This window comes from Nyctereutes procyonoides, unplaced genomic scaffold, assembly GCF_905146905.1.
Source record: "Nyctereutes procyonoides isolate TBG_1078 unplaced genomic scaffold, NYPRO_anot_genome, whole genome shotgun sequence".
NCBI lineage: Eukaryota > Metazoa > Chordata > Mammalia > Carnivora > Canidae > Nyctereutes > Nyctereutes procyonoides.
The window spans coordinates 43,594,168-43,621,848 of record NW_026575131.1 but is presented as its reverse complement, the minus strand read 5'-3'; the positions used below and the strand labels follow the sequence as shown (position 1 = coordinate 43,621,848).

At 44.3% G+C, this 27,681-nt stretch overlaps 2 protein-coding genes across 4 annotated transcripts in view; both read left to right on the top strand.

Annotated features, from left to right (window-relative positions):
• KIF15 (kinesin family member 15) overlaps positions 1 to 20,222 on the top strand; it is a 77,958-nt gene extending 57,736 nt beyond the window's left edge. For all 3 annotated transcript variants that reach the window (XM_055344602.1, XM_055344604.1, XM_055344603.1), the window contains 15 exons: positions 99 to 249; positions 457 to 542; positions 1,719 to 1,788; positions 2,163 to 2,249; positions 3,291 to 3,395; positions 4,506 to 4,628; positions 8,594 to 8,740; positions 9,322 to 9,423; positions 9,702 to 9,866; positions 11,856 to 11,965; positions 14,561 to 14,633; positions 15,520 to 15,557; positions 18,796 to 18,961; positions 19,186 to 19,317; positions 19,641 to 20,222. In XM_055344602.1, coding sequence (XP_055200577.1) covers positions 99 to 249; positions 457 to 542; positions 1,719 to 1,788; positions 2,163 to 2,249; positions 3,291 to 3,395; positions 4,506 to 4,628; positions 8,594 to 8,740; positions 9,322 to 9,423; positions 9,702 to 9,866; positions 11,856 to 11,965; positions 14,561 to 14,633; positions 15,520 to 15,557; positions 18,796 to 18,961; positions 19,186 to 19,317; positions 19,641 to 19,697 — 1,612 coding nt within the window. In that variant the 3' untranslated portion in view covers positions 19,698 to 20,222. The remainder of the gene's footprint in view (positions 1 to 98; positions 250 to 456; positions 543 to 1,718; positions 1,789 to 2,162; positions 2,250 to 3,290; positions 3,396 to 4,505; positions 4,629 to 8,593; positions 8,741 to 9,321; positions 9,424 to 9,701; positions 9,867 to 11,855; positions 11,966 to 14,560; positions 14,634 to 15,519; positions 15,558 to 18,795; positions 18,962 to 19,185; positions 19,318 to 19,640) is intronic.
• Positions 20,223 to 22,808: 2,586 nt separating this feature from the next.
• TMEM42 (transmembrane protein 42) lies at positions 22,809 to 26,643 on the top strand. Its single transcript, XM_055342666.1, has 3 exons — positions 22,809 to 23,025; positions 25,209 to 25,355; positions 26,006 to 26,643. Exons 1-3 carry the CDS (start codon positions 22,834 to 22,836, stop codon positions 26,144 to 26,146), a joined length of 480 nt encoding a protein of 159 aa, XP_055198641.1. The 5' UTR covers positions 22,809 to 22,833; the 3' UTR covers positions 26,147 to 26,643.
• The last annotated feature ends 1,038 nt before the right edge of the window (positions 26,644 to 27,681 follow it).

The following is a 27,681-nucleotide window of genomic DNA, read 5'->3' as shown; positions in this document are numbered from 1 at the left end:
TGTATGTAGATGGGAGAAGTGGAACTGCCGATAATCTGACTAGCAGAACTACATTTAATGTTTATATTTACCATTGTAAAAATGTTTTCCTGATAAAGATTAGAAAAGGAAAAGCTTCTTGAGAGCAAAGCCTGCCTACAGGATTCCTATGACAACTTACAAGAAGTAATGAAGTTTGAAATTGACCAACTTTCAAAAAACCTACAAAACTGCAAAAAAGAAAATGAAACTCTGAAATCTGATCTGAATGTAAGTTAAGAAGGGTATTGCTTATTGATGAATTTGTCCTGGATGTGTGATTGTTCCCTGGAGCACAGGGCAAAGTCTGTTTTGACCTCTCCCTAACTTCCTGTATTGGCCCATCATGCCTGCTGACATAGAAGGTACTTGATGTGTTTGTTGATTACACGTTGCTAGTAACCATTACTTAAAATCTGATGTGACGTTGTCTTTTAGAATTTGGTGGAGCTTTTTGAGGCAGAAAAAGAACGCAATAACAAATTATTATTACAATTTGAAGAAGATAAAGAGAACAGTTCTAAGTGAGTGCTATTTATCTTTTCTGTTAGTTGACTAGAATATCATTTACTACCATATTAACTTGAGCTACTTTTTTATTGCTGATACCCTGTAAAGTTATTTTTTTTAAGCATTTTAAAATAAGTACCAGATTCTTTTCTGTAAGAATGTAGAGAAACTTAATTTTTCAAAAGCATTTGATAAGCAGCTGTGGTACTTTTGAAACAAATTGCAGTTGGTAGTGATCAGAACCCAGGGCATTCTCTAAATAAATCACAGTAATTTTATAACTGGAAGGTGGGGAACTGATTTTTATTTCTGTCTCTACTGTTCTTTTTCTAGCTGTTCTGTTTCTCTCTTGGTCTCTTCACATGAATGCCATTGTCTTTCTTCTTGCTCTCTCCAAATTCTTTCCCTTAGTGATCTCTGTCAGTCACTTGGCCTCAGCCAACAGGATGCTCATTACTCTAGTGAGAAGAAATTGTATTTATTTTTTTTTTAATTTTTTATTTATTTATGATAGGCACACAGAGAGAGAGAGAGGCAGAGACACAGGCAGAGGGAGAAGCAGGCTCCATGCACCGGGAGCCCGACGTGGGATTCGATCCGGGGTCTCCAGGATCGCGCCCTGGGCCAAAGGCAGGCGCTAAACCGCTGCGCCACCCAGGGATCCCAGTATTTATTTATTCAACAGATGCTTGTAGAGTTCTTAGTATGACTCAGATTGTCTTCTGGGCCTGGGGATACAGGGGTGAATACATCTAGTGGGCATACATCCTAGTTTGGAAGCAGTTAACATTTAGTCATTTGTTCATATACTAGGTGATATCCAACAAGCCAAGCACTATTCTGGTAAATGCCAGAACATTTATTTAGAAGTAAGACAGTGAACAAAATATCCCCATCCCCATGAGTTTCACATTCTAGCACACAGAGATAGGTAATAAACAAATGCTTATGTCAGCCAGTCCTAAGTGCTCTGAAGAAAAAGAAAGTCGTAGCCCAAAGATGGGATCTCCTTAAATAATTGTTGAAGAAACAGGTAGATATCGGACTCCTCCTGGAATGCAATGCCTGACACCATGTGTGTGCTGCACAGAGTTCTGTTGCAGTTCATTGACTCTTTTCTGTACAAACACACTTAATTCCTGTTTCTATTGGAAGAAGTTGTGAATAAAAAAATCATTCTTTTCTTCCAGAGAAATCTTAGAAGTTCTTGAGGTTGTGCGTCAGGAGAAACAGAAAGAGATGGCCAAGTGTGAGCAGCAGGTGAGTGACCTCTGCTCTAATTTTAGAGTTTGAGATCTGTAACTTCTGTTCCTGATGTTGGAATAGGTGTATTAGAAACACGGTTTTAGCAGTCAGGTGTCAGAAATTGGTAGTAAAAAGAAGGACTTGTTGGTTGGTTGTATTATTTTTGAACTCTTGCTTTCCTAACTCCTAGATGGCTAGTCATACTTTCTTGGTGGTCCCTTGTTGGAAACCCACAGCATCATCATTGCCTGTTAACCCAGCTTCTCCTTTTCAAGTTTTAAGCTAGAGAGCGTTGTGTAATGTGAAAAGCAGATTTCACCTCCCCCCTTTTTTTTCTATATGTGTGTGTGATTTAATTTTTTTCTCAAAATACTTCTTTTTCCCCATAGATGGCAAAAGTACTGAAACTGGAAGAGAGTTTATATGCTGCAGAAAAAGTAATCCATTCTCTGGAGAAGTCTAGAGATGCTGACAAGGTTGGTAGAGGCCAAAGCTGCATCCTTTGGCATTTTCTTTAGAAGTGATCCTTTAACGCTCTAGTTCCTGCTCCCACGGTGACTGGTAACTGATATTTCTAGAGATGCTTAAGCCTTGTTCATCTTCCGAGGTTGCCAGAGAAGGAGGTCTTCTTTTCTTTCTTTTTTTTTTTTTTAAAGGAGGTCTTCAATTTAAGTTAATACTCTATGTAACTACAGGGGCAAACTGTTGTCATTTCTGTTGGCATTGTTTCTAAAACATCCTGTCAGTTTAACTAGGATACTGTTAGTAGGACCTTTTCTTGTTGGCTCTGAATCCTGTAATACAAACTGTCAAAACCCTGCTATTGACTTTCACCAGAATAGTAAACAAAATATGTATGTCCAAGTGTAAAATTCAGTATAAATTCCTTAGGGGCAGCCCCAGTGGCTCAGCGGTTTGACACTGCCTTCAGCCCAGGGTATGATCTGGAGACCCGAGATCGAGTCCCACATCAGGCTCCCTGCATGGAGCCTGCTTCTCCCTCTGCCTGTGTCTCTGCCCCTCTCTCTCTCTCTCTCTCTCTCTCTCTCTCTCTCTCTCTGTCTCTCATGAATAAATAAATAAAATCTTAAAAAAAGAAAAAATTCTTTATATGCCTACCCCTAATTCATTCAGAAAAACCAAAACAGATGTTTCAATAAAAGAGTATAAAACCATTAAAATATAAATTGATAATAATGTGACATCTTTTGCTAAATAAAATTGACTTCTCTTACTGTCATTAGGAAAGACAAACTTTGTTGTTTAAAAGTGATCTCCTCCTAGGGCGCCTGGGTGGCTCAAGTCAGTTAAGCATATGTGTTCAGCTCAGGTCATGATTTCAGGGTCCTGGAATTGAGCCCTGTATTGGCCTCCCTGCTCAGTGGGGAATCTGCTTCTCTCTCTACTCCTCTCCCTGCTTTTTTTTTTTTCCCCTCCAATAAAATCTTAAAATTAAATAAAAATGATATCTTGCTTAATGCCATTGAATATGAAGATATTGTTTCTGTCCTTGTCAGGAAGTTGTAGCTGACCTCATGAGCCAGATCCAGGAGCTAAGAACATCAGTCTGTGAGAAAACAGAAACCATAGACACCCTGAAGCAAGAACTGAAGGACATAAGTGTAAGTTGTCACTGACAAGATAGCACATTTGAGCACAAGATGCACTTCACAGATTCCTCAAGAGTTTATTAACAAATGCTCCACCAGAAAAAAAGATTTCTGTGGTCATAACAGTATGCAAATATTAGTACCACAGGTTTCTGGATTTGCAGAACTTACAGAGAGCCTTGAATATGCTCATGTGCAGTGTGTGCCTCTGGGAGGTGGTATAGGCTGTGGCACTACTCAGACCACCTGGGCCTAGGAACAGTGTTCTGTGTTCACCCTTTGATCAGAAACGGACTGGTTGTGGTCTGTGATAGTAAAGGGTATGTAGTGTTCCTTAACTGCTTCAAGAAGAAACCTTGACAGATTTTGATTAAGTTCAGAGACATTTGTTACATAGTGAGTTTTTGCATTATTGGACTTCATGGTCCCAGTAACTACTTTCCCTTGTAAGTATCTAAGTGGAATGTTGGTGCTTCCTCCTCACCTCCGATCAGGGTGAAGGCTTTTGTCCACATTCCCCATTCCTCTGCTACAAAGGAAGCTTGCTGTTCTCCACATTTGTTGCTAAAGACATCTCCTGATAAAAGTGCGATAATATGGGATGCCTGGCGGGCTCCGTCAGTTGAGGGTATGACTCTTGATCTCATGGTCATGGTTCGAGCTCCACGCTGGGTGTAGGGATTACCAAAAAAAACAAAACCAGAAACCTTGATTGATATGTTTTCACTGGTACCTATGGGACTTTTTGACATCTCTTCACCATTTGGACATTTACTCTTTCATTCCTTCATCCAACAAATACTTACTAAAAGATTTGTGGTAATATCATCACCTCAGAGCTCAAACTCCTTGTTCTTTTGACCTAAAAATAAACATAGTAGGGGCACCTGGGGGGCTTAGTCCGTTAATCGTATGCCTTCGTTCAGGTCATGATCCCAGAGTCCCTGGGATCGAGTGCTGCATCCAGCTCTCTGCTCAATGGGGAGTCAGCTTGCCTCTCTTTCTGCTCCTCCCCCTGTTGTACTCTCTGTCTCTCCCTCAAATAAATAAGTAAAATTAAAAAAAAAAAAATTAAACACAGTAAAGGAGACCACGCTTATATCATAATTTTGTTTTCTGCAGTGCAAATACAACTCTGCTTTGGCTGACAAGGATGAGAGCAAAGTGTTGATTAAGCAACAGGAAGTGGAGATTCGGGATCTGAAAGAAGCCCTTAGACTGAGAATACTCTCTGAGGACATAGAGGTAGACTTTAACACATCCTGACACTTGTTTTTCCCCTTGTTGATGTTTATATGTGTATGTGTGTGGGGAGGTTATTAATGAAGAAATAGAGGGCTTTTTAAAGGAATAAGTCAAGGGCAGCCCCGGTGGCACAGCGGTTTAGTGCTGCCTGCAGCCAGGGGTATGATCCTGCAGACCCGGGATCGAGTCCTGCGTCGGGCTCCCTGCATGCTTCTCCCTCTGCCTGTCTGTCTCTTTCTCTGTCTCTATGAATGAATGAATGAATAAAAAAATAAATCTTTGAAAAAATAAAAGAATAAGTCATAGAGCCATTTTCCCTAGAATAGTTAGGCCATTAATAGGTAACATTAAAATTGTTATATTTTGGGATGCCTGAGTGCCTCAGCGGTTGAGTATCTGCTTTTGGCTCGGGGTGTGATCCTGGAGTCCTGGGATCAAGTCCCACATCGGCCTCCCTGCATGGAGCCTGATTCTCCCTCTGCCTGTGTGTGTCTCTCTCTGTCTCTCATGAATAAAGAAATAAAATCTTTAAAAAAGAAAAAAATTATTCTATTTTATCCAGTTGATTGATTTTCATTGTGCTAACACCTTGTAAGTTCCTATAACTGACCCTCTTCCTGAAAGGGACCAGAGTGGAAGCTGTGTTTACTTGGTAGAGTGAAGCAGGGAGCAAAGAAAGAGCAGGTTAACAGTTTAACCTCAGGGTTGCCTCTTGTGTCTTAGCTAATGTAGGTTTTCAGGTTTTTTGTTGTAAATTTATCTTTTTTAATATTTAAGGGTACTGTCACAAGGTTCAAATTATGTAAAGCAGTATACATTCCCTCATGTATCCTTTCAGAGATATTTTAGACAAATCTCATATACATTTTGTTTTCTTTTTCTCACACAGATGGTAAACACACTAACTATACTGCTCTGTGGTTGCTTTAGAAATAAAGTTTTCTTGCTAAACTATGCTACCCATGAAACAAACTCAGCAAATACCTATTGAGCCCGTCTACCATACATCCTTGCCTGACTTGGCATTTGTGAATGGAGGAATGATTGAAGCACTGTTACTTACCTCAAAATATGCCATCTAGCTTAAGAATTAGATGTATTTTGATGTAATCAATGGCCTGAGAGCACGGGAAGGGGAGGAAAAGATTGATTGAGGCTGGAGAATTCCAGAGTGCTTCCCAGAGGAGGTAGGATTTGTACAAGACTTTGATGGGGGAGGGAAGCTCGGCAGCTGTGGGTGTTTGGGGGGTGGAGCAGTCCCTATCAAGGCTGGAGCTGAGGGAGTCTGTGTCATGGAAGGTCTCGAGAAGCATTGGCTGTATCTTTCAGGAAGCCAGGGCAATAGAGACTTTAGCTCAGGCCAAAGATGATGAGGCCCAGTCCAAAAGTGCTGGTGGGGATATAGGACGAGCTAGAACTGAGCAGTGCATCCAAGTACCACTGACAGTTGCTGTTGTCTGTAGGATGTGTACTGTGGATGCAGGAGCAGTCAGAGTAGGCACCAAGGGCTCCAGCCATAATGACCACAGATGTTTCTGTGTACCCCTGAGATGGACAAATAGAGGTCTGGGGGAAAATTAGTGGAGTAACTTTTACACACACTAGTTTTGAGCTTTTGAGAACCTGTGGGGATAGATATCCAAGGCCCATATTACCCAGTAATTTGTATTTATATTCTCCTGTATCCCAGGAGGGACTTGAAGCTGTTAACATATATACTATGGAAGGAGATTAAAACAGACAAGTAAAATCCAGGTCAAAGGAAGATAAGACAAGTAGTAGGCTGTTAAGGGCACAGGCTGTGGAGTTGGACTGCTTGGGAGTCTGAGTCCTGGCTCTGTGACCCTGTGAAAGTTCTTTTTCCCTCTGTGCCTCATTTGTCACGTCTCTGGAGCAGAGATAATAATACTGCCTTGTGCGTAAGAGGAGAAGATGAAATGAGGTAGTACATGGAAAGTGCTTAAGACACTGCCTGGCACCTTGTAAGTGCTCAGTCCACGGGAGCTGGCAATATTTTTTGGAGGCTTGTTGAAAAGTTCTACACAGTGTCAACTAACTATACTCTGATTAAAAAAAAAAAAAAAAATATGGGTACCTGCTGTCTCCCTTAAGCATGTGCCTTTGGCTCAGGTCATGGTCTCCAGGTCCTGGAATTGACCAGGCGTCAGGCTCCCTGCTCAGTGGGAAGCCTGCTTCTCCTTCTTCTCCCTGCTGCTCCCCCTGCTTGTGTGCTCTTTCTGTGTCAAATAAATAAGTAAAATCTAGAAAAAAGGAATTAAAATGAAAAGTTAGCACACAAAAGCCACACCCTGAGGTCTTGTACAGAGTATAAAATAGGACTAAAAATTCAGCTGGGTGCTGCCTGTGGCCAGAGGGCAAAGGGAAGTCTCGCTGTGTGAGTGGGAGTGGCTGAAAGATCCATGTTCAATATAATTTTCCTAAAAGCTCTTCTTTACTCCCTTTGTCTCCTTATATCTTTCTTTCTCTTCCCTTCTTGAAAAAAAAAAGTATGACTCTGCATATTGAAGTATTTTAGATTCAAGTGGAATTCACCCCACAGTAGGTTCACATCCCCTTTTTCCTCATCTCTCAGATTTGTTAGCTAACGTATTTACAACTGAGGACAAAGGGGTCCTTGCCTTGTTCTGTACAAGAGCCCGGAAGACTCAAGAAAGACAGACACATCCTAGTGGTAATTGGACACAGGAAGGTACATGAGTAGCTCCCCCAGGGAGAATAGAGTGGCCCAAAAACCTTGCTAAAGTCAAAGAAACGCAAGTTAAAAATGGAGCTACTTCTTGATCTTATGGCTGGTAAATATTAAGATCCAAGGAAGATATTCAGAGAAGGATGATTACTCACACTTCTGGTGAAGTTTTAAGTCCAGCCTTTAGGGAGGTGGTCTGGCAATGTACGGCTTTCATTTTTTTGCATAAGCTTTGAGTTTGTACTTTTAGGAATTAGCCTAAGGAACTAATCTAGATGTGAGAATATAACACATATAATAATGAAAAATTCAAATCAGCCAAAATATTCAGTGATGGGTTAAATTGTAGTGCATTCATAAGATGAAATCAAGCCTACCCAATGAAAAATGATAGGGTAAAGGAAGGAATATGTGGAAAAGTGTGGTGCATCAAGCATGTCTATATGTGTGCATGTATCACATTTTTCCACAGTACTCTTACATATATTATTGTACGTGACATGTACATGTTACATATGCATAGTATTCTCTATAAAATACTGTACATATTAACTTATGTGTAGTTATAGAAGTTTACATATATATACACATACCTACGTGTATATACATATATACATACACATTTGGAAAGTTATGGTAAGCAGATTCTGCTCTAACTTGGTAGGGATCGCATGCTGTGTACATAGGAACTATGCAACCCATAGGACTCCTAATTCTTCTGCCACTCTCCAGCAAGCTACTTTGCTGAAACTCTGATGGCCTATGACACTGTAGCAGTGTCTAGTGACTGCCTGGCTCCTCCCCAAGCTGGCTGAGGGCCACTCATCTTTACAGCTGTTTACCTTCCAACATATAAAGGACTAGAGTCAGTTGGTCAGATAGCATCTAAGCTAGAAACCTGTGTCTAGAGTCCTCCTCAGGGAAGAGCAATCAACTTTGAGATCCTGGGGGTGAGGGGAAAGGTTCAATGTTAGGGGGAAAGGGGTGGAATGGAGTTAAACCGCAATAGGGATACCTGTATGAGTTTCCTGTGATGTTTCTTTTTTGACCTGTCCGCTTCAATATTAACTGCTTGGTTTGCTTTGGAATGAATTAGCACATTAGCAAAAAAATACATAAATTTTAAAAAATGAAAAGTAAAAGTTCTGCCTTAAAACATTCTTAACCTTTCAGGATGGCACATAGTGGTGATTTACAAATCCTTAGTGGAGTCCACAGTTAAGAGGAATCTTCCTTTTTGGGGGTTGTCTCCTGACAGAGGGATATGCTCTGCGAGGACCTGGCCCATGCCACTGAGCAGCTGAATATGCTCACCGAAGCGTCAAAGAAGCACTCAGAGCTGCTGCAGTCTGCCCAGGAGGAGATGACCAGGAAGGAGGCCCTGATCCAAGAGCTTAAGCATGAGGTGAGGTCCAGGGCCTTAGCTCATTCTCTCCGTATACAGAAAGAGGGGGCCATCGGGCACTTAGGTGGTCCCAGCAGCGCAGCGGGCTCTGAATGACTCGGTTGCTTATGTGGGTTCTGCTTTGCGTGGCTGCCTTTCTGCCAAGCCTTAGCACCCCCAACATGTGCCCTCAAGTCTGACCCCTGGGGCAAGGTTATGGCTGACTTTTATTCTCTTGTTGGCTGTTTTTGTTTTTTTTTGGTTTTTTTACATTTTATTTTTTTCAAATGACCCTTTGATGACCTGTGAAGCTTAAAAAAGTCTTCAAAAACCATAAATTAAGTCTGGGAAAGAGCGGGAGACAAGAGGGTCATAGCAGCAACCACAGTCCACAGACGTCAATGGCAGCTGCAGGGTTTACAGCCATAAACATTGCTATGGTTTAGGTTGGTTTTAATACCTTACTGCTTTTCAAATTATTAATGAAGTCTGAAAAAATGAAATCTTTATCTTCCTACCTTGGGCAGCTTGTCTGTTCTAACAGGACCATGGGTCCCATATGATTTTCTAACTTAACATTTTACCTCTGTTAACTTTCCCAGTTGAACCAGAAGAAGGAGGAAGTAGAACAGAAAAAGAATGAATATAACTTCAAAATGAGACAGCTCGAATATGTGATGGATTCTGCTGCCGAGTATCCCCAGGTACTTATCAGAAAGAGTGTATTGCAGGAAGACTGAAGTTTCGTGGGTGATAAAAGTTTGGAAATTACAAAGACCGTAGCTTCGTTTTTTTGTTTTGTTTTGTTTTTGTTTGTTTGTTTGTTTTCCTTAAGTACTGGTGTTTTATTTGTTTTTCTTGGACAGGAATTAGAACAACAAGCTAAACAGCTGAGTGTTTTGTGTGCTTGGCATATACATTTACAACGAAATCTTTATAAAATGTCACTTGAATATTTGGATGAAACCTAATTTTATTTTAGAGCCCTAAAACACCACCTCATTTTCAAACACATTTGGCAAAACTCCTGGAAACACAAGAACAAGAGATAGAAGATGGAAGAGCCTCTAAGATTTCTCTGCAACACCTTGTAACAAAGCTAAATGAAGACCGGGAAGTCAAAAATGCTGAAATCCTCAGAATAAAGGTAACTGGATGATTTTTTTTTCCATAAACTTAATCTTTTAAAATAAACAGTATCCAAAATAAATAAGTAAAATAATATCTTTCACGGTTACTGACAATACAAAAATTCAACAGATGGAACTAAAGGATACACAAGAAAGCCTTCCTCCCCCTGCTGACTCCAAACTACCTAGATGCCTGTCCCTGAAGGCCCCCACTGTAGCCAGTTTCCCATATAGCCAAATCTGTTAGCATTGGCTCCCCGCCTGTTTGCTTTTTATGATGGTATCATACCCGGGCTGTACCAGCTACTCTGATCACAGAGCTGCCTGTCTTAGACCATTGCCAGTTTCAGAGCTAAGGTATGGTCTCTCACTACAGTTTTAAGTTTGTATTTTCCTTATTAGGAATAAGGTAGAGCATCTTTGTTTTATCTGTTTCTCTGACCTATATCCTCTGCACATCTTTCTATTGTTGGACTTTTCCTTAAAGATTTGTAAGTATAAAAAAAAAAAAAAAGATTTGTAAGTATTCTTTAGATATTAGATCTGCTTCTGTCTGTGGTAGTTAAAAAATACTCTTCTCTTGTTTTCTGCTCCTTTAAACTTCTTCTGTTTTTTTGTTTTACCCAGTGACTTGGGGAGTACAGTGATTGTATGCAGGGAGTGTGTTTAGAGGAGTATTGAGGGCCAGGAGGTGTGGGGAGGAGTGCCTTGGTGGGTGGTGTGTTGGTGTGGAGGGGTGTGGGTGGAACAGATAGGATGCTTCCTGGAAAATTGCATTTAGCCTGTGAGATCACTGCTCTGTAGTGAATTTCTGTTTAGCAACAAAATTAGCTGACTGCAACTAAGTTACAGAAAGTACCTGAAGACAGCATCTCTCTTAAGCTTTGTTCCTCATGGAGATCATTCCTTATTTTTTTATTTAGGGCAGCTCTCAGTATGCCGCCATCCCAAGAATGTGGCTGTTACCCAGAGTTGGCATGATTTTAATACTCAGAAGAAATTGGGTCAGGTTAAAAGAAATCAAACAATGGAGACTCCTGGGTGGGTTCAGTGGTTAAGCTCCGGGCATGATCTTGGGATCCGGGATCGAGTCCTGCATCAAGCTCCCTGCATGGAGCTTGCTTCTCCCTCTATGTCTCTAGTGCTGTCTCTGTGTCTCATGAATAAATAAATAAACCTTTTTTTTTTTAAGATTTATTTATTCATGATAGAGACAGAGAGAGAGAGGCAAAGACACAAGCAGAGGGAGAAGCAGGCTCCATGCCGGGAGCCCGACACGGGACTCGATCCTGGGACTCCAGGATCGCGCCCTGGGCCAAAGGCAGGTGCCAAACCGCTGAGCCACCCAGGGATCCCAAAATAAATAAATCTTTAAAAAAAATAAAGATTTAAAAAAAAAAAAAGAAATCAAACAATGGACAAGTAGGAGTAAATGAGAAAGGACACTCCTTGCAGACAAGTATTTACTTCTTCCAGATAGTTTTAAATGTTCATGATTTTTGCATTAGAGTTCATGTAAGGATTTTGAATGATGGGCTATGACACATAAATTGTACACTGCATGCAACAGTGATTTGACAGTCCATCCATTATGCTCTCTGCTCACCACAAGGGTAGCTACCATTTGTCACCAACGTTATTACAGTGTTATTGACAGTATATTCCCTACATCAATTTTTTTATCATAATTTATTAAATAGAATCAAATAGAACATTTATCAAAGTAGAGACTTTTGAAAATCTTTTCTCATAAATGGACTTTAATGAATTATGTGATATCAATAAGAGACTTTTTTTTTTTTTACCATGCTGTGGATTTGAAAATAAGTGACAGTTTTAGACCCCCAAGCGCTTGTCATACTTTTTATCCAGTGATAACCAGTGCAGTGTTCTGTACATAGCAGGAGCTTAAGATATGAATGTGTGTCTCATTTGTGGCATTGGGGAGCAAAATAATGCCTACTACAACACGCCTCTTGAAAAGATATGATTCAATGTCTCATTAGGAGCAGTTGTGTGAAATGGATAACCTACGTAAGGAAGCTGAGCAGTTGAGAGAGAGAAACTGGCTCCTGCAAAGTCAGCTGGATGATATTGAAAGAAAAAAGGACAACAGGTAAGAAAGAGCGACCAGAACTCTGTGGGCTAAATCTTGGCCTGTCTGGGTGTAGTTAGATGAAAGCGGTTGAAATTGGTTTCACAGCATGCACAGTTTTTATTGCTAGTTCAGGGGATGCTCCGTCAGTTGCTTTTAAGTCAAGTCTGATGAGCGGGGGCTGCTTTTTCCAGAGTGCCAGAATAAGGCTTTCATGCTCTTGCCTACTCTGTTAACCTCTGTGTTGTTGTAGGCTATTGAAATGAATTTCAGACACGTAAAACATTTGCACCAAACTGTCTTACTGCTATTTTAAGAAAAGAGGCATGGGGTGGCAGAGCAAAGACCTCGATAAGACAAGGTTTGAGAGGTCCAACAAGAGAGGTCCAGCAGAAAAAGGGAGAATTTCCTACCAGTTGGTTTTGCTTCATGACCCACGGTCTAGGAAATGCTCTTGCGCAGGAAGGAGCCTTAAGAGAAGCGTTACCTTGCGTTGAAAGTCCTGTGATTTTGGACAGTTTTTAACTTCTAGTATTTCAGTTTCCTTAGCCATAAAATGAGGAGAATGATGGCTCTCTCACAAGGTGTTTTTTTTTTTTTTTTTTTTTAATTTATTTATGATAGTCACACAGAGAGAGAGAGAAAGGCAGAGACACAGGCAGAGGGAGAAGCAGGCTCCATGCACCAGGAGCCTGATGTGGGATTCGATCCCGGGTCTCCAGGATCAGGCCCTGGGCCAAAGGCAGGCGCCAAACCGCTGCGCCACCCAGGGATCCCCTCACAAGGTGTTTTAAAGACCAAAACTAACATGGATAAAATGTTGGTTATAGCACTTGGCCTGAGGGGTGTCACTCTCAACACATGGCAGATATTAGATATACAAGGTAGTTATGATCCTGCCCTTCTGTGAACTTTCTGAGTGAGGGATTTGAGATGAGGGTGGCCTGGAAAATTAGGTGGCAAACTGAACTGAAGCACAGGGGGTCTCCATTTAGGATAGAGGCCCTTACTGAACCCAACTTCCCAGAATAGGGGTACCTGCTGTTCCTATTGTTGCCAGCAGGTCTTGAGCAGATGCTCTCCCCTCCTGCAGCTCCCCTTCCCTGTCCAGAAGCAACCCTGAGATGCACTGTCCAAAACCTAACCAGTACAACAGATACTTGAAGATGGTAATGGTGGCTGTGCTCACAGCCTATTCTTAAATGCTTCAAGTTTCAGTCAGCACTAGAAATGCTCATCCTAGTAGCACTGCGCCTTCCAGCTGATTCCAATGTGGGTAGCCCGCAGTCTGCCCACCTACTTTCCACATGTTCCACCTTCATGTAAAGAAAAGCACTGTACTTGGAACACTTGTCTTTTATCAAGAGCTAGTTTGAGCGTGGAAAATAGAATGTTTCTAGCTCATTTGTAAAATCACAATGAAAAGTACTCTTTCATAGCCACATGTCCCTTATGAGGAGCCATACAGAACCTCCTTCCTAAAAGATCAGAGTGGGAGAAAGCTGTGACTCAGGGGTCAGATCCAGCCCACAGCATGTCTGGTGAAGAAAGTTTTACGGGAGCATAGTCACGTCCCTTATTTAAAGATTGCATTGGCATTATAGCAGCCAAGTGGACTAACTGTGACAGACACCCCATAGCTCCCAAAGCCTAAAATATTTTGTCTGGTTCTTATCAGAAAAAAACTTACCCACTTTTGGATTAGAACATAGAAAAAAAAAAAAAAGAACATAGAAAACACTTCTCTAATGGTTTCAAGCATTTTCCTCACTGAGGTCTCATTACCATTTCTGTCTAGGCTGCCAGATTCATTAAGTGAAAGAAACTACTGGAGCTTCTATTTTCCTTCAAGAAACGATCTTTTGCTCATCAGTGAGAGATATTTCTAGAGGAGCCTGTGGCATTCAGGCAGGTTCTGCTTGGGGGTTGTCCCCCTGGTGTAGGGGCTACCTACAGAAACTCAATTCAGGATCCTATCCTGGTCAAGCTCGCAGAGATAGACTCCCATTAATCAGATTTGTGATACTGAGGCATCATCCAGAATGTGATTTCCTTTATTTAGAGGAATGTTCCTTTGCCATGAAGAGTTTTATATCTGGTGCTCAAGCAATCCCTTTCCTGGTGTCAGCATACATGGGACAGCAGAGTGCCATCAGAAAATTGCCCGCTGACCCTGGATCCAAGCAGAGGGGGCATTGGGGCTCCATGTGTTAGGCTGGCCTAAGGAACCCTCCCCATTCCAGAGATGCCCCCTCCCAGCTGAGCACCAGGCTTCTGAACTGCCTGTGTCTCAGCACCCTTTTGCTCACATTTGATCTTCATATGGTACCACTCTTGGCTAAATTTCTACTTTATTTCCCACCAAGCCTTGACTGGATTTCCCAGCTCTGTTCATCTCATTTTTGTATGGGAGGCATCCTGAATTCAGGGGAGATGCCTGATTTCATCCCCTTATATCAGTCACATTTGTGAACTGTGCAAATTACTTTGATGACCTAATCACCAGAGTTAGCTTTTCATTGCCTAACTTGGCAATTGCTGCCTATGACACATAGGAAATTGATATTTGAATATGCCTAACTGAGTCTCCCCATTCTCCGTTTCGCATCTCTGTAGTGAACAGAATCATCCAGATCATCAACAGCTGAAGAATGAACAAGAAGAAATGATCAAAGAAAGACTTGCTAAAGTACATTTTTTTTTAATATAATAGTTGTGTTTCCTGTCTGAGAAATGCATTTGTGGTTATATGTTTTAGAAACCATTTGACTTTGGAAATTTCTGTCCCTTCTGTATCCCTACTATTAGTTTGATATTTACCATCAGTATTTAGACCTTGCTGGTAATTATAAGTGAATTTGTCTTCATGTTTCAGTGGTCACCCTTCTGCTGGCACCCTCACACAGAGTTGTCCATTTATTATTTTATTTTATTTTATTTTATTTTATTTTTTTAATTATTTATTTATTTATTCATGAGACACACAGAGAAAGGCAGAGACACAGGCAGAGGGAGAAGCAGGCTCCATGCAGGGAGCCCGACGTGGGACTCGATCCCGGGTCTCCAGGATCATGCCCTGGGCTGAAGGCGGCATTAAACCACTGAGCCACCCAGGGATCCCCAAGTTGTCCATTTAGAATAGAAGCAGGTAGGGGCAGCCCGGGTGGCTCAGCGGTTTAGCTCTGCCTTCAGCCCGGGGTGTGATCCTGGAGACTTGGGATTGAGTCCCATGTCGGGCTCCCTGCATGGAGCCTGCTTCTCCCCCTGCCTGTGTCTCTGCTTCTGTGTGTGTGTGTGTGTGTGTGTGTGTGTGTGTGATGAATAAATAAATAAAATATTAAAAATATAAAAAGAATAGAAGCAGGTATAGGTTGCCCATGGGAGCCCTCACAGGGCCTGGCATGTGAAGTCTTGAAGACAGGCACCCCCTTTAGGAGTGCACCATTGAAACTATGGAAGAGGATGTTGGTTTAATTGATCTCATTACCATGAGGGAGAATGGATTGCTGGCTCTTAATCTTTTTCTTAGCAGTGGCAAAAACTTAAGCCATCTTTTTCTTTTTATCTTATTACAGAATAAATTAGTTGAAGAAATGTTGAAAATGAAAGCAAAGTAAGTGCACTATTTTGTAATCCAAGTTCTTATAGGCCTTTTCTTTCTTCTCCTCTAAGGGAAGAAATACTATATCCACAAGGTAAGTTAACTCCTTTCCTTTCTCTGGTCTCTTCTGATTTAAAACCTTGAGGCCCACCTGAGACCCATAAATCAATACTCTTGATTGCCTCTGATATACACACACACAGACACACATATTTTGTGGAAGTTCGATTCAATTTGCCAACACACAGTATAACACCCAGTGCTCATCCCGTCAAGTGTCCTCCTCAGTGCCTGTCACCCAGTCACCCCATCCCCCCGCCCGCCTCCCCTTCCACTTCCCCTTGTTCGTTTCCCAGAGTTAGGAGTCTCTCATGTTTTGTCACCCTCTCTAATTTTTCCCACTCATTTTTCCTCCTTTCCTTTCACTATTTCTTATATTCCCTGTATGAGTGAAACCATATAATAATAGTCCCTCTCTGATTGAATGCCTCTGGTCTTGACTTGGGTCTCTTTACATGTGTTCTGTAAACAGGATTCTAATTCATTCATCTAGTTGTTTGTTTTTTTTTTTTCATCTTGTTTTCATATTAATTTGTATTAACTTACAAACTGCCTCATTCTTGGATGAGCAAGATATACTGTGTTTTCTCTCAGGTTCAAAATAAGCAAACTGGTTGGTATTAACAAATAAACATTAGAAAGATGGTGCACTCTGAATAGATATTCATCTGGAACAGAGGGTCCTCAAACATTTTCACTTGTTAATTCTGAAAAGACTTCTGAAACACCATAGACCCTCATGCACATTTTTGGAGTTGACTTTATGTCTAAAATTTCTCATTGAAATTTTACATTGAAGCAAAGAGTAGAAGTTCCCACATACTGAACGTATGCCATTTAGGAAGAAAGTTCTTGGTGTCAGGATGGCCAAATGGACTAAAGTACCAGACCTGAGTCTGCTTGTGGCTGGGATTTCCCTGCTTGTGGCTGGGATTTCTGGTCTCTGCATGGAGATGTGGGTTTGAATCCCACTTCTGACATATCCCCACTTTCGTTCTGGCAATTGTCTTCTGAAAACTCTCACCTTGAACTGGCCACTGAGATAAAGCTCTGGTGGTGTTCTCTTAAAAGTATCCAACTTACTTGATACTTTCTACCCATTGAACAATACAGGAACAAATTCCCACACCTAAAATTATACATTGTTCCTTTTGCCTTTCAAATTATGTTCCATACTTACACAGAATTATAACCTAATTTTATATATGTCTGGGAAATTTTTGCTGATTTGCCCTATCATGGAACTTGGCAACAAAAATATGTATACGAATGGGAAATAATTTGTAAAAGTTTCTTGTATCATAAAAGTAATTTGTATTCATATGGCTGGCTCTAGTGCTATATTTTTTCTGGATTGAGTTTTCATTACAGTGTCCTTGATTTATTATAAGTTTTTATAAATTATCATACATAGTAAAACTTAAGTGGAAATGCATCTCCCAGTGCATTTTATCTTAATGCTTTTGCTTCAATTACTCATTATTCTGTTATACTTAATTCTGGAATGAGACATTATTCAGTAGCACTTTTTTTCCTGCTTTTTGTTTTTATACCTATAAGTGCTGAGAAATCTTACTCACATAGTAAGTAAATGGCAACAGAAGGAATTTTGTTAGAGTCCTGTCATGCAGTTATTTGAACTCCATCCAAGTTAGTATGTCCAAAATTACATTGTGATCTGTCATCAAAAATTCTTTTTAATGACCAGCTGACGAAGATCACCTATCTTGTAAAAGATTTATTACCTGCTCATTTGCTTTATAGCATCAGAGTATAGATAGGGAACAGAGCTTGTTCCGTACTTTGATCTACAAACAAGCAGTTTAGGGACTGGCTCCTAGATAGGTGTCGTAGAGCTGGGATAAAAATGTGGATTACTTACAGGCTCTATGAGAATGCAGCTATCTGATTTTTGTTGAATTACAGCAATTTTAGAAATAATAGCCATTTTAAACTTTCTAACAAAAAGAATAAAAGCTAAGTTGGCATGTAATTTATTTCATAGTCTAGTAACCAAGAGTCTCCAGTGCTACTGTCCCTAGAAGATACAAGACCTCACACTGTGGGCAAGTGAAGCACACACAAGAAAGTGGCATACCCAGTTTTATTGGTTCCAACCTACAGCAGTGATTTTCACCATAATATTATCTATTTGTGTATGTGAAGATGCTTTTAAAAAGCAGGAGATGTTTAATTTCATATTACAAGAGGTCTGGAAGTGCATTGATGACTCAATGATGCCATCAGGGACCCATATCCTTCCCATTCTGCTTTAGGCAGTCTTGCTTGTGGCCTCTTGGCCATAAGATGGCTGCCATAGCCCCAAATGTCATAAATAAGAGGATCACAGTTTGTGGTGAGGTGAGTTCAAAAGGGCTTTTTCTTTTGTCAGGGGAAAAGAACTCCTAGTAGCCCCCAAGAATCAGCCTGTGCTTTGTGGCCAGAATTAACACACCTCTGGCAAGCTGAGGAAACCAGGATCTGGCAGCAAGGTGGAGAAATCATGCTTAGTATAGACTAGTTTTTTTTTGTTTTTGTTTTTGCTTTACCAACCCTCTAGAACTGGGTGTGCTTCTCCTTTTTGTCCTTTTCCCTCAAAATGAGTTTGTTTGTTTTTTTTTTCCAAAATGAGTTTTTATAAGCAGAAAAGCAGCAAGGGAATGGCTGTTGGATAAGCAGCAGCAAGGTTTGTCATGTCCCAGAACCTTTTCATCAAACTAAAGCAAAGTACCCAAGACAACAGAACAGCTCCAAATGAATTAGAACATCAGTGCCCTCCTCCCCACACTGTTCTGAGGTTCCATGGAATGTAGTCTGAAAACACTGCTCCTGAAATTAGTTTGCCTTAAGTGGTATATGAAATTCTGAGTATGGTGTCATTAAATAATCCTTCTATTCCAGATGCTGTAAAATATCTTTCTTAAATTACATTTGCTCCAAAGTTCCAATTCTCAATTTTTATTATTTAAAAAATGTTTTGACAGGTTTTCCAAAATGAAAGTCTTGGATAAAATAACAAAAGAAGCTTATCTGCATCCCTTGCTCTCTCCCTCTGCCGTCAGTAGGGGAGGGCTGAATACTAGTGACGCTTTCAAATCAAAATTCTGGGCTTGGGTAAAAAATGTCTCATTTGAATATTGTGGTAATTATGTTCCTTTGGAATTCCAGAAAGCGATATTTGTTGTTACAGCCTAGAAGAAGTCCAGAGTGCTCTTCAGAACCAAGAGATGGACTGCCTTAGGATGGCTGAGGAAGTTGAACGAACCAGAACTTTGGAATCCAAAGCGTTCCAAGAAAAGGAGCAACTGAGATCAAAGCTAGAAGAAGTGTATGAAGAAAAGGAGAGAATATTCCAGGTGCATTTGTGTGTTGGTTCTTTTGTCATGTACATAGGCCATGTCTGCGATTGGGTGTCCGGTGGTTCAGAGTTGCTCTGGCATGTACAGGGATGTATGGCCCCCAAAGCCAGGAGCCTGGGCTCTCTCACGCCCCATGCTCTTGGACGGGAGGAAATGATGTTATTGTAAAAGGAAAATTAAGAGCAACTCATTTTCCCCTCCCTGCACTGATTTGCCTGCAGGAGATGGAAATGTTAAGGAAGCAGGTGGAGTGTCTTGCTGAGGAAAATGGGAAGTTGGTCGGTCACCAGAACCTACACCAGAAGATTCAGTACGTGGTGCGGCTGAAGAAGGAGAACGTCCGGCTTGCTGAGGTAAGCTCTGGACCTAGTGTTCTAGGTAAACTCAGTCTGGTTTTAGAATGATTGTTTCATTAAAGTTTAATTATCGAGTCACTTAATGCTTTCTTCAGGGAACTCCTTACTGAATTAAAAAAAAAAAAAATCAGTCATCATTATTCCGAGCGTAATTCAGTCCTTTGTCATGCTTTTGTATAGCAGATTCTTGTTTAATGTTACACGTAGTTTACAAATTGAAAATTGTGGTCTTAATTTGAAATATAACTTAATGAGTACAGAGAATAACTTCCTGTAAGCATTAGAGCCTTAATATTTTTTTTTTATTTTTTATTTCTCAGGAGACAGAAAAGTTGCGTGCTGAAAATGTATTTTTAAAAGAAAAAAAAAAGGAATGAATCATAAAGATCTTGGTCATCACCTTTTTGGAGACTTTCTTTCCTCTTGCAAAAGTAAGCCCTACCCTGCGCATCTAATAGCTGAATTAAGGAGCATAAGTACTAACTCCATACGTGACACTGGGGGCTGAACCCCAAGTTTCTGATGAACGTTCTGAACCAAACTCACCCTGTAACAGTCGGCAGTCTACTATTTTGAAGTTACCACCCCACTTCAAAGCTTTAAATCAATTGTAAATACTGGGAAAACCTTTTGCCTTTTTAAAATAAAAGCCGGTAGCTAAGGTTGACAGTGGATGTTGGCCAGGTTATGTTTTTTCCTTAGATACTACCTACTATAATCTCCTTTGCGTCTTATGTCAGAAGCTCTAACAATATGAGGTGATTTCATAACATGACTGATTCCGTAGCACGTGCGAAAGGCACACATGTTAATATAGATTATTTTTGTATTCTTGCATTTTTCAAAATTAATAAAATTCCTTGAAAATAAAGTTTAATAAAGTGATTTAATTGTTCACTTGAGAGAGCCAAATGAAAGACTTGTTTATTCAGCATCCACTTCATGAGCACCTCTTACCAGTCATCTGTGAACAAAGAAAACAAAGCCTCCTGCCCTCAAGGAACTTCTCTGTGTTGACATTTTATTCCTTCTCTTTGTGAATCCTTTTCCTTTGTGTGGATGCGCCACATTTGAGGGCCATCTGAGCTATTGGCAATTTGGAGTTATTTTGAATAATGCTGCTGTAAACACTTGTGCACCAGTCTTGGGGACTGTGTTTCCTATGTCTTGAGTAGAAACCTAGGAGTAGAATTGCCAGTAAGCTTGTGTTTAACTCTTGAAGATCCTGCCTCACTTCCAGATGTGCTGTTGGGCTTCACCATCCCTGTTCCCCCCAGCAGGGGGTTCGGTTTCTCCAGATCCTCCTCAGCTCCTGTGACTGTCAGGTGTTTTACCGTAGCCATCCCCATAATGGCTTATCACTTACGTTCTCCTAATGCCTAAGGATACTGAGCATTGCTTACACATGACAGGACACTATACCTGGCAATCCGAAAGAGGCAAACTGACATGCTACGGTGTGGATGGACCTCCCTCAACACAGAAAATGAAAGAAGCCAGACCCCAAAGACCACATATTGTATGATTCCACATATGTGAAGTGTCCAGAAAGGGCAAAATTATGGAGAGATAGAAAGCAAATCATTGGTTGCTTGTGCCTGGGGGTGGGAGTGAGTGACCATATGGGTGTAATGGGAGCTTTTTAATGTGGTAGAAATGTTTTGGTTTGTGGTGTCCCTTACACACATTTAGCTCTATGAATTTACTAAAAACTAAAATGTATTCAAAATGGTTTCATTTGATGGATTGTAGATTATACCTCAAAAAAATAGAGGAAAGACAATTTTAAAAAGTAATGCAGGGTGGGGCACCTGGGTGGCTCAGTGGTTGAGCATCTGCCTTCGGCTCAGGGTGTGATCCTGGAGTCCTGGGATGGAGTCCTGCATCGGGCTCCCTGCAGGGAGCCTGCTTCTCTCTCTGCCTGTGTCTCTGCCTCTTGCTCTCTCTCTGTGTCTCTCATGAATAAATCAATAAAATCTTAAAAAAAAAAAAAGTAATGCAGAATTGAGTTCTCAAGGAGTAATAAATAAATCCCTAAGAGCCAGAAACAAAAAAGGAACTAAAAATCACACTCTAGGGGGCACCTGGCAGCCCTGATGGTGGAGTATGGGACTCTTGGTCCTGGGATCAAGTCCTGCATCCAGCTCCTCACAGCAACTCGGCTTCTCCCACTGCCTGTCTCTGCCTGAGGCTGGTACTAAAGAGACTGGGGTCTTACCCACCTGTGGGAGTGTCTGGGACCTGCCAGAACAAAGGACCATGAGCTGGGGAGGCTAGAGACATATTCTCTCACAGTTTCTGGAGGCTAGAAGTCCAGAATCAAGGTGTTGGCAAGGCCATTCTCTCTGAGGGCCCTGGGGAGCAACTGTTCGAGGTGTTTCTCTTAGCTTGCGGCACTGACAGCAGACCTTGGCGCTCCTTGGCTAAAGAGAGACACATACCTCCGTGGTCACACGGCCTCCTAGAAGGACACTAGTCGCGGTAGGGCTCACGCTAATCGTATCTGCAGTTGGCTCCCTTTCTGAGTAAGGTCACATTCACTGGTGTGGAGGATTAAGATAAATCTATCTTTTCTGGGGAGGACATAATTCAGCCTATAAAGAGCCGTTGTCAGGCTATCCATGCTTTAATTTGAGCCACGAAACCACCCTGTGAGAGAGGTCGTTAAGGAAGGACTTCAAAAACTTTCCAAATGGAAAGAAAATGCTGCTCGACAGTTCAGGGTGAAATCAAACTAAAAGAGAAAGACCCATACAGACCATGTAAACTACTTTCTAACGTGTGCTACATATAAAACTGCATAGACGGAAAGTACTCTAATAATGATTTTCCTGGAGAGTGGGAACAGTCCTTCATACACTCCCAGCACTAAACTTTGAAAGACGTGTACTGCGTTTTACAAAAAAATATTTTAAGCAAAAATAAATAAAATAAAATAGATTTTCAGCATTTAAGTGCATAGGAAATGAGAAGGAGCATGAGTCCTGGCCTTGGGAGCGGACTAAACCCTACCCGCCTCCTGGCTGAGCACAGAGGTCTCCGGCGCCCTCTGCTGGGGCGGCTTTCCCCTTCGCGGATCCCCAAACTGGAGGATGCAGGTGAATCCCCCGCCGGGCTTGTTGGAATGCAAGATTCTGATCAAGGGGTGTTGGGCAGAGTCTGGGCTTCGGCACTGCAAACAAACTCCCGGAGGAAAAGGATGCGGGGGCACACTCAGTGGCAAGGACTGCAACTGCCGAGTCCCGGGCAGTTTTAATTGTGCAGCGGCGACCACAGGGGCGCGGCCCCGGACTCACACGCCAGCCGCAGACGTCTCCCCGGGAAACCTAAGCCCCCCCGCCCCTCGGAGGCCCCGGAGCTCGGCCCCGCCCCTCGGAGGCCCTCGCCGCCCCCGGATTGGCCTCCCTGCTCACGTGGGCTCCGCGTCACGTGAGGCCGCCGCCCAATCGCGGCGCGCGCCCTGCCCTGCTGGTGGGGGGGGCGCCGCGCCCTGGAGAGACGGCGGCGGGCGCTATGGCCGAGAGGCCGCAGCCCCGGGGCGGTGCGGTGTGCCCCGCCGCCTACCCCGACGCCGCCGCGGAGTTCCCCCCGCACCTCCAGGCCGGCGCGATGCGGCGCCGCTTCTGGGGCGTGTTCAACTGCATGTGCGCCGGCGCGTTCGGGGCGCTGGCCGCCGCCTCCGCCAAGCTGGCCTTCGGCAGCGAGGTCGAGCCCGGGGCGCCGCTGCGGCCAGCGGGCGGGGGGGGGGGCGGAGGGGCGCTGCGGGCGGGGGCGGGGGCGGGGACGCAGGGCGAAGCCTCACGCCCGCAGGTCTGGTCGCCCCGGCCGCCGCGGTCAGCAGAGGCGGGCGGGCGTCCCTCCCTTGTAAGGCCCGCGAGTCGTCGCCCGGTGTAGGCGGCAGGAGACCCGAATCTCCTCCGACCGGGGCCTGCCGTCCGCCCTCGCGTCTGCCCTCCGTGGGGCTGGTCCGCTCCCCTACACCCACCCTGCCTCTCACTGTAAGCCCCTCTGCCCCAACCTTCCCCTCCACGTGACTCCAGGTGGGCAGCCTGGTGCCCATCTCTCTGCCCCCTAATTAACGAGGGTTTTGAGCGGCATACCCTGCTGCCGCATCGTTGGTGTTTTGGGGCACAGAGGCGGAAGAGAGGACGGGGAAGCACTGTGGGTATCTCCCCCGCGCCCCCACCGGCATCCTTGCTGAGGACTGAGCTGCCGCCGCGTCTGCTGCAGTGCACCGCTGCCCCTCTCCTCGCCAGTCCTAGGCCCGCGTCTGCACCTGCGCCCCGCGTTAGGTTTGACCTGGACCGTGGACAGACTGGGTCTTTGGGGGTCGCCTATTTAGGGCTGATCCAATGAGGACCGCCTTGCTTGACCTTAGTGCCCTGTTGGGTATAAACTCTTCAAGTGGTCCAAAGGAAGATGAGAGACTGAACCATGAGGTTTCCTAGTCTTCTTTTGTGCACCAGGCCTTCCTGACTATATAAGCAGGCTGCCATCGGTGCATGCAATGCCTTCGTGAAAATTCTACAAAGACACCCTTTAAGACACTACTCAACAGTTACAAGAAATGAGTATGAGGGGCTCCTGGTTGGCTCAGTCAGAGCATGCACCTCTTGGTCTCAGGGTTGTGACTTTGATCCCCACGTTGGGTGTAGAGATTACTTTAAAAATAAAATATTTATTCATGAGAGCCACAGAGAGAGAGAAAGAGAGGCAGAGATATAGGCAGAGGGAAAAGAGGCTCCTGTGGGGAGCCTGGTGCGGAACTCGATCCCAGGACCTGGGGATTGCGTCCTGAGTGGAAAGCAGACGCTCAACTCAACCACTGAGCCACCCAGGTGTCCCTAAAATAAATTAAAAAAAAAAAGAGTATGATATTTAGATGACCCCAAAGAAGGCAGCTATGTCTGCAGGCAGTTTTCTAATTCAAAACCAAGTAAGGGGTCTGCATATTCTTTGCGCAGGAGGCTTAAGATCCTCTTCTCTCCAGGCTTTCACTTTAAAAAAAAAAAAGAAAGAAAGAAAGAAAGAAAAAGGCTGCAAGTACTCTGATGTCTGGGATCACTAGCCAAGTAGAGGGTGTTTTCCCTAAGTAGTGCTGTGTCCTGGTTGAAAGCATGGAGTCACTGCCTGGGTTTGAATCCTGATGGCTCCCACCAGCTTTAGGCAAGTTACTAATGTCTTAGGTTCTTTTCTCTGTAAAGTGGAGTTAAGGGAATAAACGAGAATGCACTTAAAACACTTGGCACAGCACCTGGCACAGAGTTAAAGTCCAAGAATGCCTAGCAGCAGGCAGCCCCGGGGGGGCTCAACGGTTTAACGCCACCTTCAGCCCACAGCATGATCCTGGAGACCCCAGATCAAGTTCCCCATCGGGCTCCCTGCATGCAGCCTGCTTCTCCCTCTGCCTGTGTCTCTGCCTCTCTCTCTCTCTCTCTCTAATGAATAAATAAAATCTTTAAAAAAAGAAAAAGAAAAAAAGAATGCCTAGTGGGACTGGCCTGAGTGTCCTGTAGCCTGCACAGAATGGGGGAAGCACGGCCGGTTATGCTTTACCCCATCCCCAGAAGTGAGGGCTCCCCCCTTGGTTTACTTATGCTACGTACTAGCAACTGCTTGGCCCTCTGGCACTGATCTTGGACACCAGTGAGTGGTACTCAGAACTCAGTACTGGTTATGGATTAGCTTTTCACTCTGCCCAAGGGCACATGGACGCCTAAGTCTCAGTTTATTTCTGCTGTAAAAAGAGTGTGCAGAGCACAGAATTTAGTGAAGTCCTGTGCAGGAAAGCTCTGAGGACCGCCCACCCAGGCTGTGGTGGGATCCGGCTGCTGATCGGGACCCTCGGTGTGCTGGGAGGGGGGCTGCAGTGACACTTTCTTCCGCAGGTGAACGTGGGCTTCCGCATCTTAGGCATTATCGTGATGGCGACCACCAATTCTCTCATGTGGACGTTCTTTAGCCGCGGCCTCAGTTTCTCCATGTCTTCGGCCATTGCATCTGTCACGGTGACTTTTTCAAACATCCTCAGCTCGGTGAGTAACCTGAGGGTGCGGTCCCCCTGTCCCACACCTGGGTCCTGGGGGGAGGGCGGCTCTGGGGGAGTTAGGGAGCTCCCGCCCTCCCAGACAGGACTAAAGGCAGGAACTGAAGCAGAGATTGGGCTGTAGCTTGACCCCTGCAGGCTGCTCCTCTAATCTCAAAGTAGCTGGGAATGACATCCGGCTGTAAAAGTCTACATGCTTGCTGCCCTTCCAGGGTGCAGCTCTCATCCTGTGGTCTCTGCAGCCTCCGTGCAAGCTGACTCCTAGGGTGGACACCCTTTCCTCTGATAGCCTGATGTCAGCCCTGCCATTGAGGGAGGGAGGACCTGGCAGGCCGCTTTGGGTCAGCCAACACCAGGCACCAGCTGTGGGCTGGGCGTGAGGGCCCGGCCTCTGCTACTCTTCCCTGTGCCCTTTGCTTGGGGCCAGGGCTATGAGGAAGCCCCCCCCACACACACACACAGGTAAGTCGTAAATGAATAGTGACTTGCAGAAGGTGACAGCTGGGTTTCCAGCTCCAGTCCTTTCCCCCTGCCCCAGGATGGCAGGCAGCCCCCGGGGGAGTGAGGAGGTGCCTACTCGCTGAGGTCGAGTCCGGCGGGCACGTGTCTGCGTGGCCTCACAGTGGTCTCTGTCCACAGGCCTTCCTGGGCTTTGTGTTGTATGGAGAGTGCCAGAAGGTCCTGTGGTGGGGAGGCGTGTTCCTCATCCTCTGCGGCCTCAGCCTGATCCACAGGAAGCTGCCACCCAGCGAGAAGGCCCCTACACACAAGCAGCAGTAGCAACAGGGGCCCAACGACCCAATGGGAGAGAGTGTGGCCAGGTGCGTGGGGACCGCTTCCCAGGTGGTCTGGGTGCAGCCTCCTGACCATCGGCCAGAGGGAGATGCTCCTGAGGGAAACGGGCCTCTGACCTTGAGGGCGGCCAGCCATGGCTTCTGAGAGGAGAAAGGACAAGCGTGGTCAAGTCCTGCCTGAGGCCTTCTCGAGACACCTGCATGCTGCTTTGGATCCTCACACCCTGGGCCTGCCCTGTGGCCCTTGGCAGACGCTGGAGACCCTGGGCCTGGCGTGCTGGGTGTGTAGACTGGAGACCACACTACCTGTAGTCCCGTGGCCGAACAAAGGCCCGTCATGGGACATTGGGATCAGCTCTCAGTGGAGCCTTCTGACAACTCCTGACACCGATGTACAGGATACCTGTGTCTTGCTTCTGCAGTTTGGCAAGGGAAGGGAAACTGGATTAATAAATCCTTTTTTTTCTTCTTTTTTTAAAATAGCAGGTACAGCATCTTTATGCTTCCCTACTTTTTTTTTTTCCTTTCCTAATTTTTTGGAGTGAGAGGGAGCAGCCCAAGTGATCTGTAGTTCTTGGAATGGAGTTAATACCTGCCCTCACCCCTTCCCGCTCCCCAGGCCTGGGGCTCAGCTGCTCTCCTACCTCCCAAGCTCCAGCACATGGTTCTGTCCTGATGGCACCCAGGCTGGCGCTCTTCAGATTCAGCAGGGTCTGTCCATTTTCTTGGTACTCGAGGAGGAGAGCTTGACCTCACTGTGGGGACCTAGTTTTGTTTTACTCTTGAGGAAAGGAAAGCGGCCCAGGCTGCTCCCACCCCCTCATTTCCCCTGGAGGCCTGTCTGCCCTTGGGTTTTCTCAGATCTCTGTGACTTTTTTGTATCTTACACAGTGTGAATGTAATTCCTAGTTCAAAATGGTCTGTGTGCTGCCTGCCCGTTCCCTTGTGTGGAGCTTCAAGTGTGATGCTCACCTCCAGTTCTCTGAGGGGAGGGTGGGGGGCTCCCCTGGGTGTCTCAGTACCCGCTCAGCTCTCCCAAGGCTGACCGCCTCTGTGTCTTCTTCAGACATTCTATGCAATAGAGGAGAACTTGGCAACCAGTAGTCAGTGGAGCGGATGGTTGGGGCCGACGGGGTAGGGGGCCAGGGCCGTGTCCAGGGTGGCCCCTCCTCCCTGCCCTAAGTAGCACCTGCTCCTCTGTTACTCATGGCACAGCTGACAGATGAGCTTCTGAAAACTGTTCCATGGTTCCTACTGATTGGGATCTGGCCTTAGCTCACCTCCCCAGTTTCTCTCTTACTGCCTCCTTAATAGCCCCTCACCCACCATGCTGGAGTTACCCCAAACACCTGCATCTTAATAGTTCTCAAGTCTAGTATTTCCAGTCCTGCCTCTGTGCTTGGTGTACTTTTTGCAAGAATAGGAAAGCCCATCCTAAAATTCATGGGAATCCTCAAGGGGTGCCTGAAGAGCCATAACAGTCTTTAGAAAGAACAGTGTCAGAGGACTTACACATCCTGA

Bases quoted from the DNA above. Each gene is read 5' to 3' on its own strand.
- TMEM42 (XM_055342666.1), top strand. From the start codon at position 22,834: ATGGCCGAGAGGCCGCAGCCCCGGGGCGGTGCGGTGTGCCCCGCCGCC. The intron at 23,026-25,208 runs GTCGAGCCCGGG...TTTCTTCCGCAG, and splicing joins AGCTGGCCTTCGGCAGCGAG to GTGAACGTGGGCTTCCGCAT. The intron at 25,356-26,005 runs GTGAGTAACCTG...CTCTGTCCACAG, and splicing joins TTTCAAACATCCTCAGCTCG to GCCTTCCTGGGCTTTGTGTT.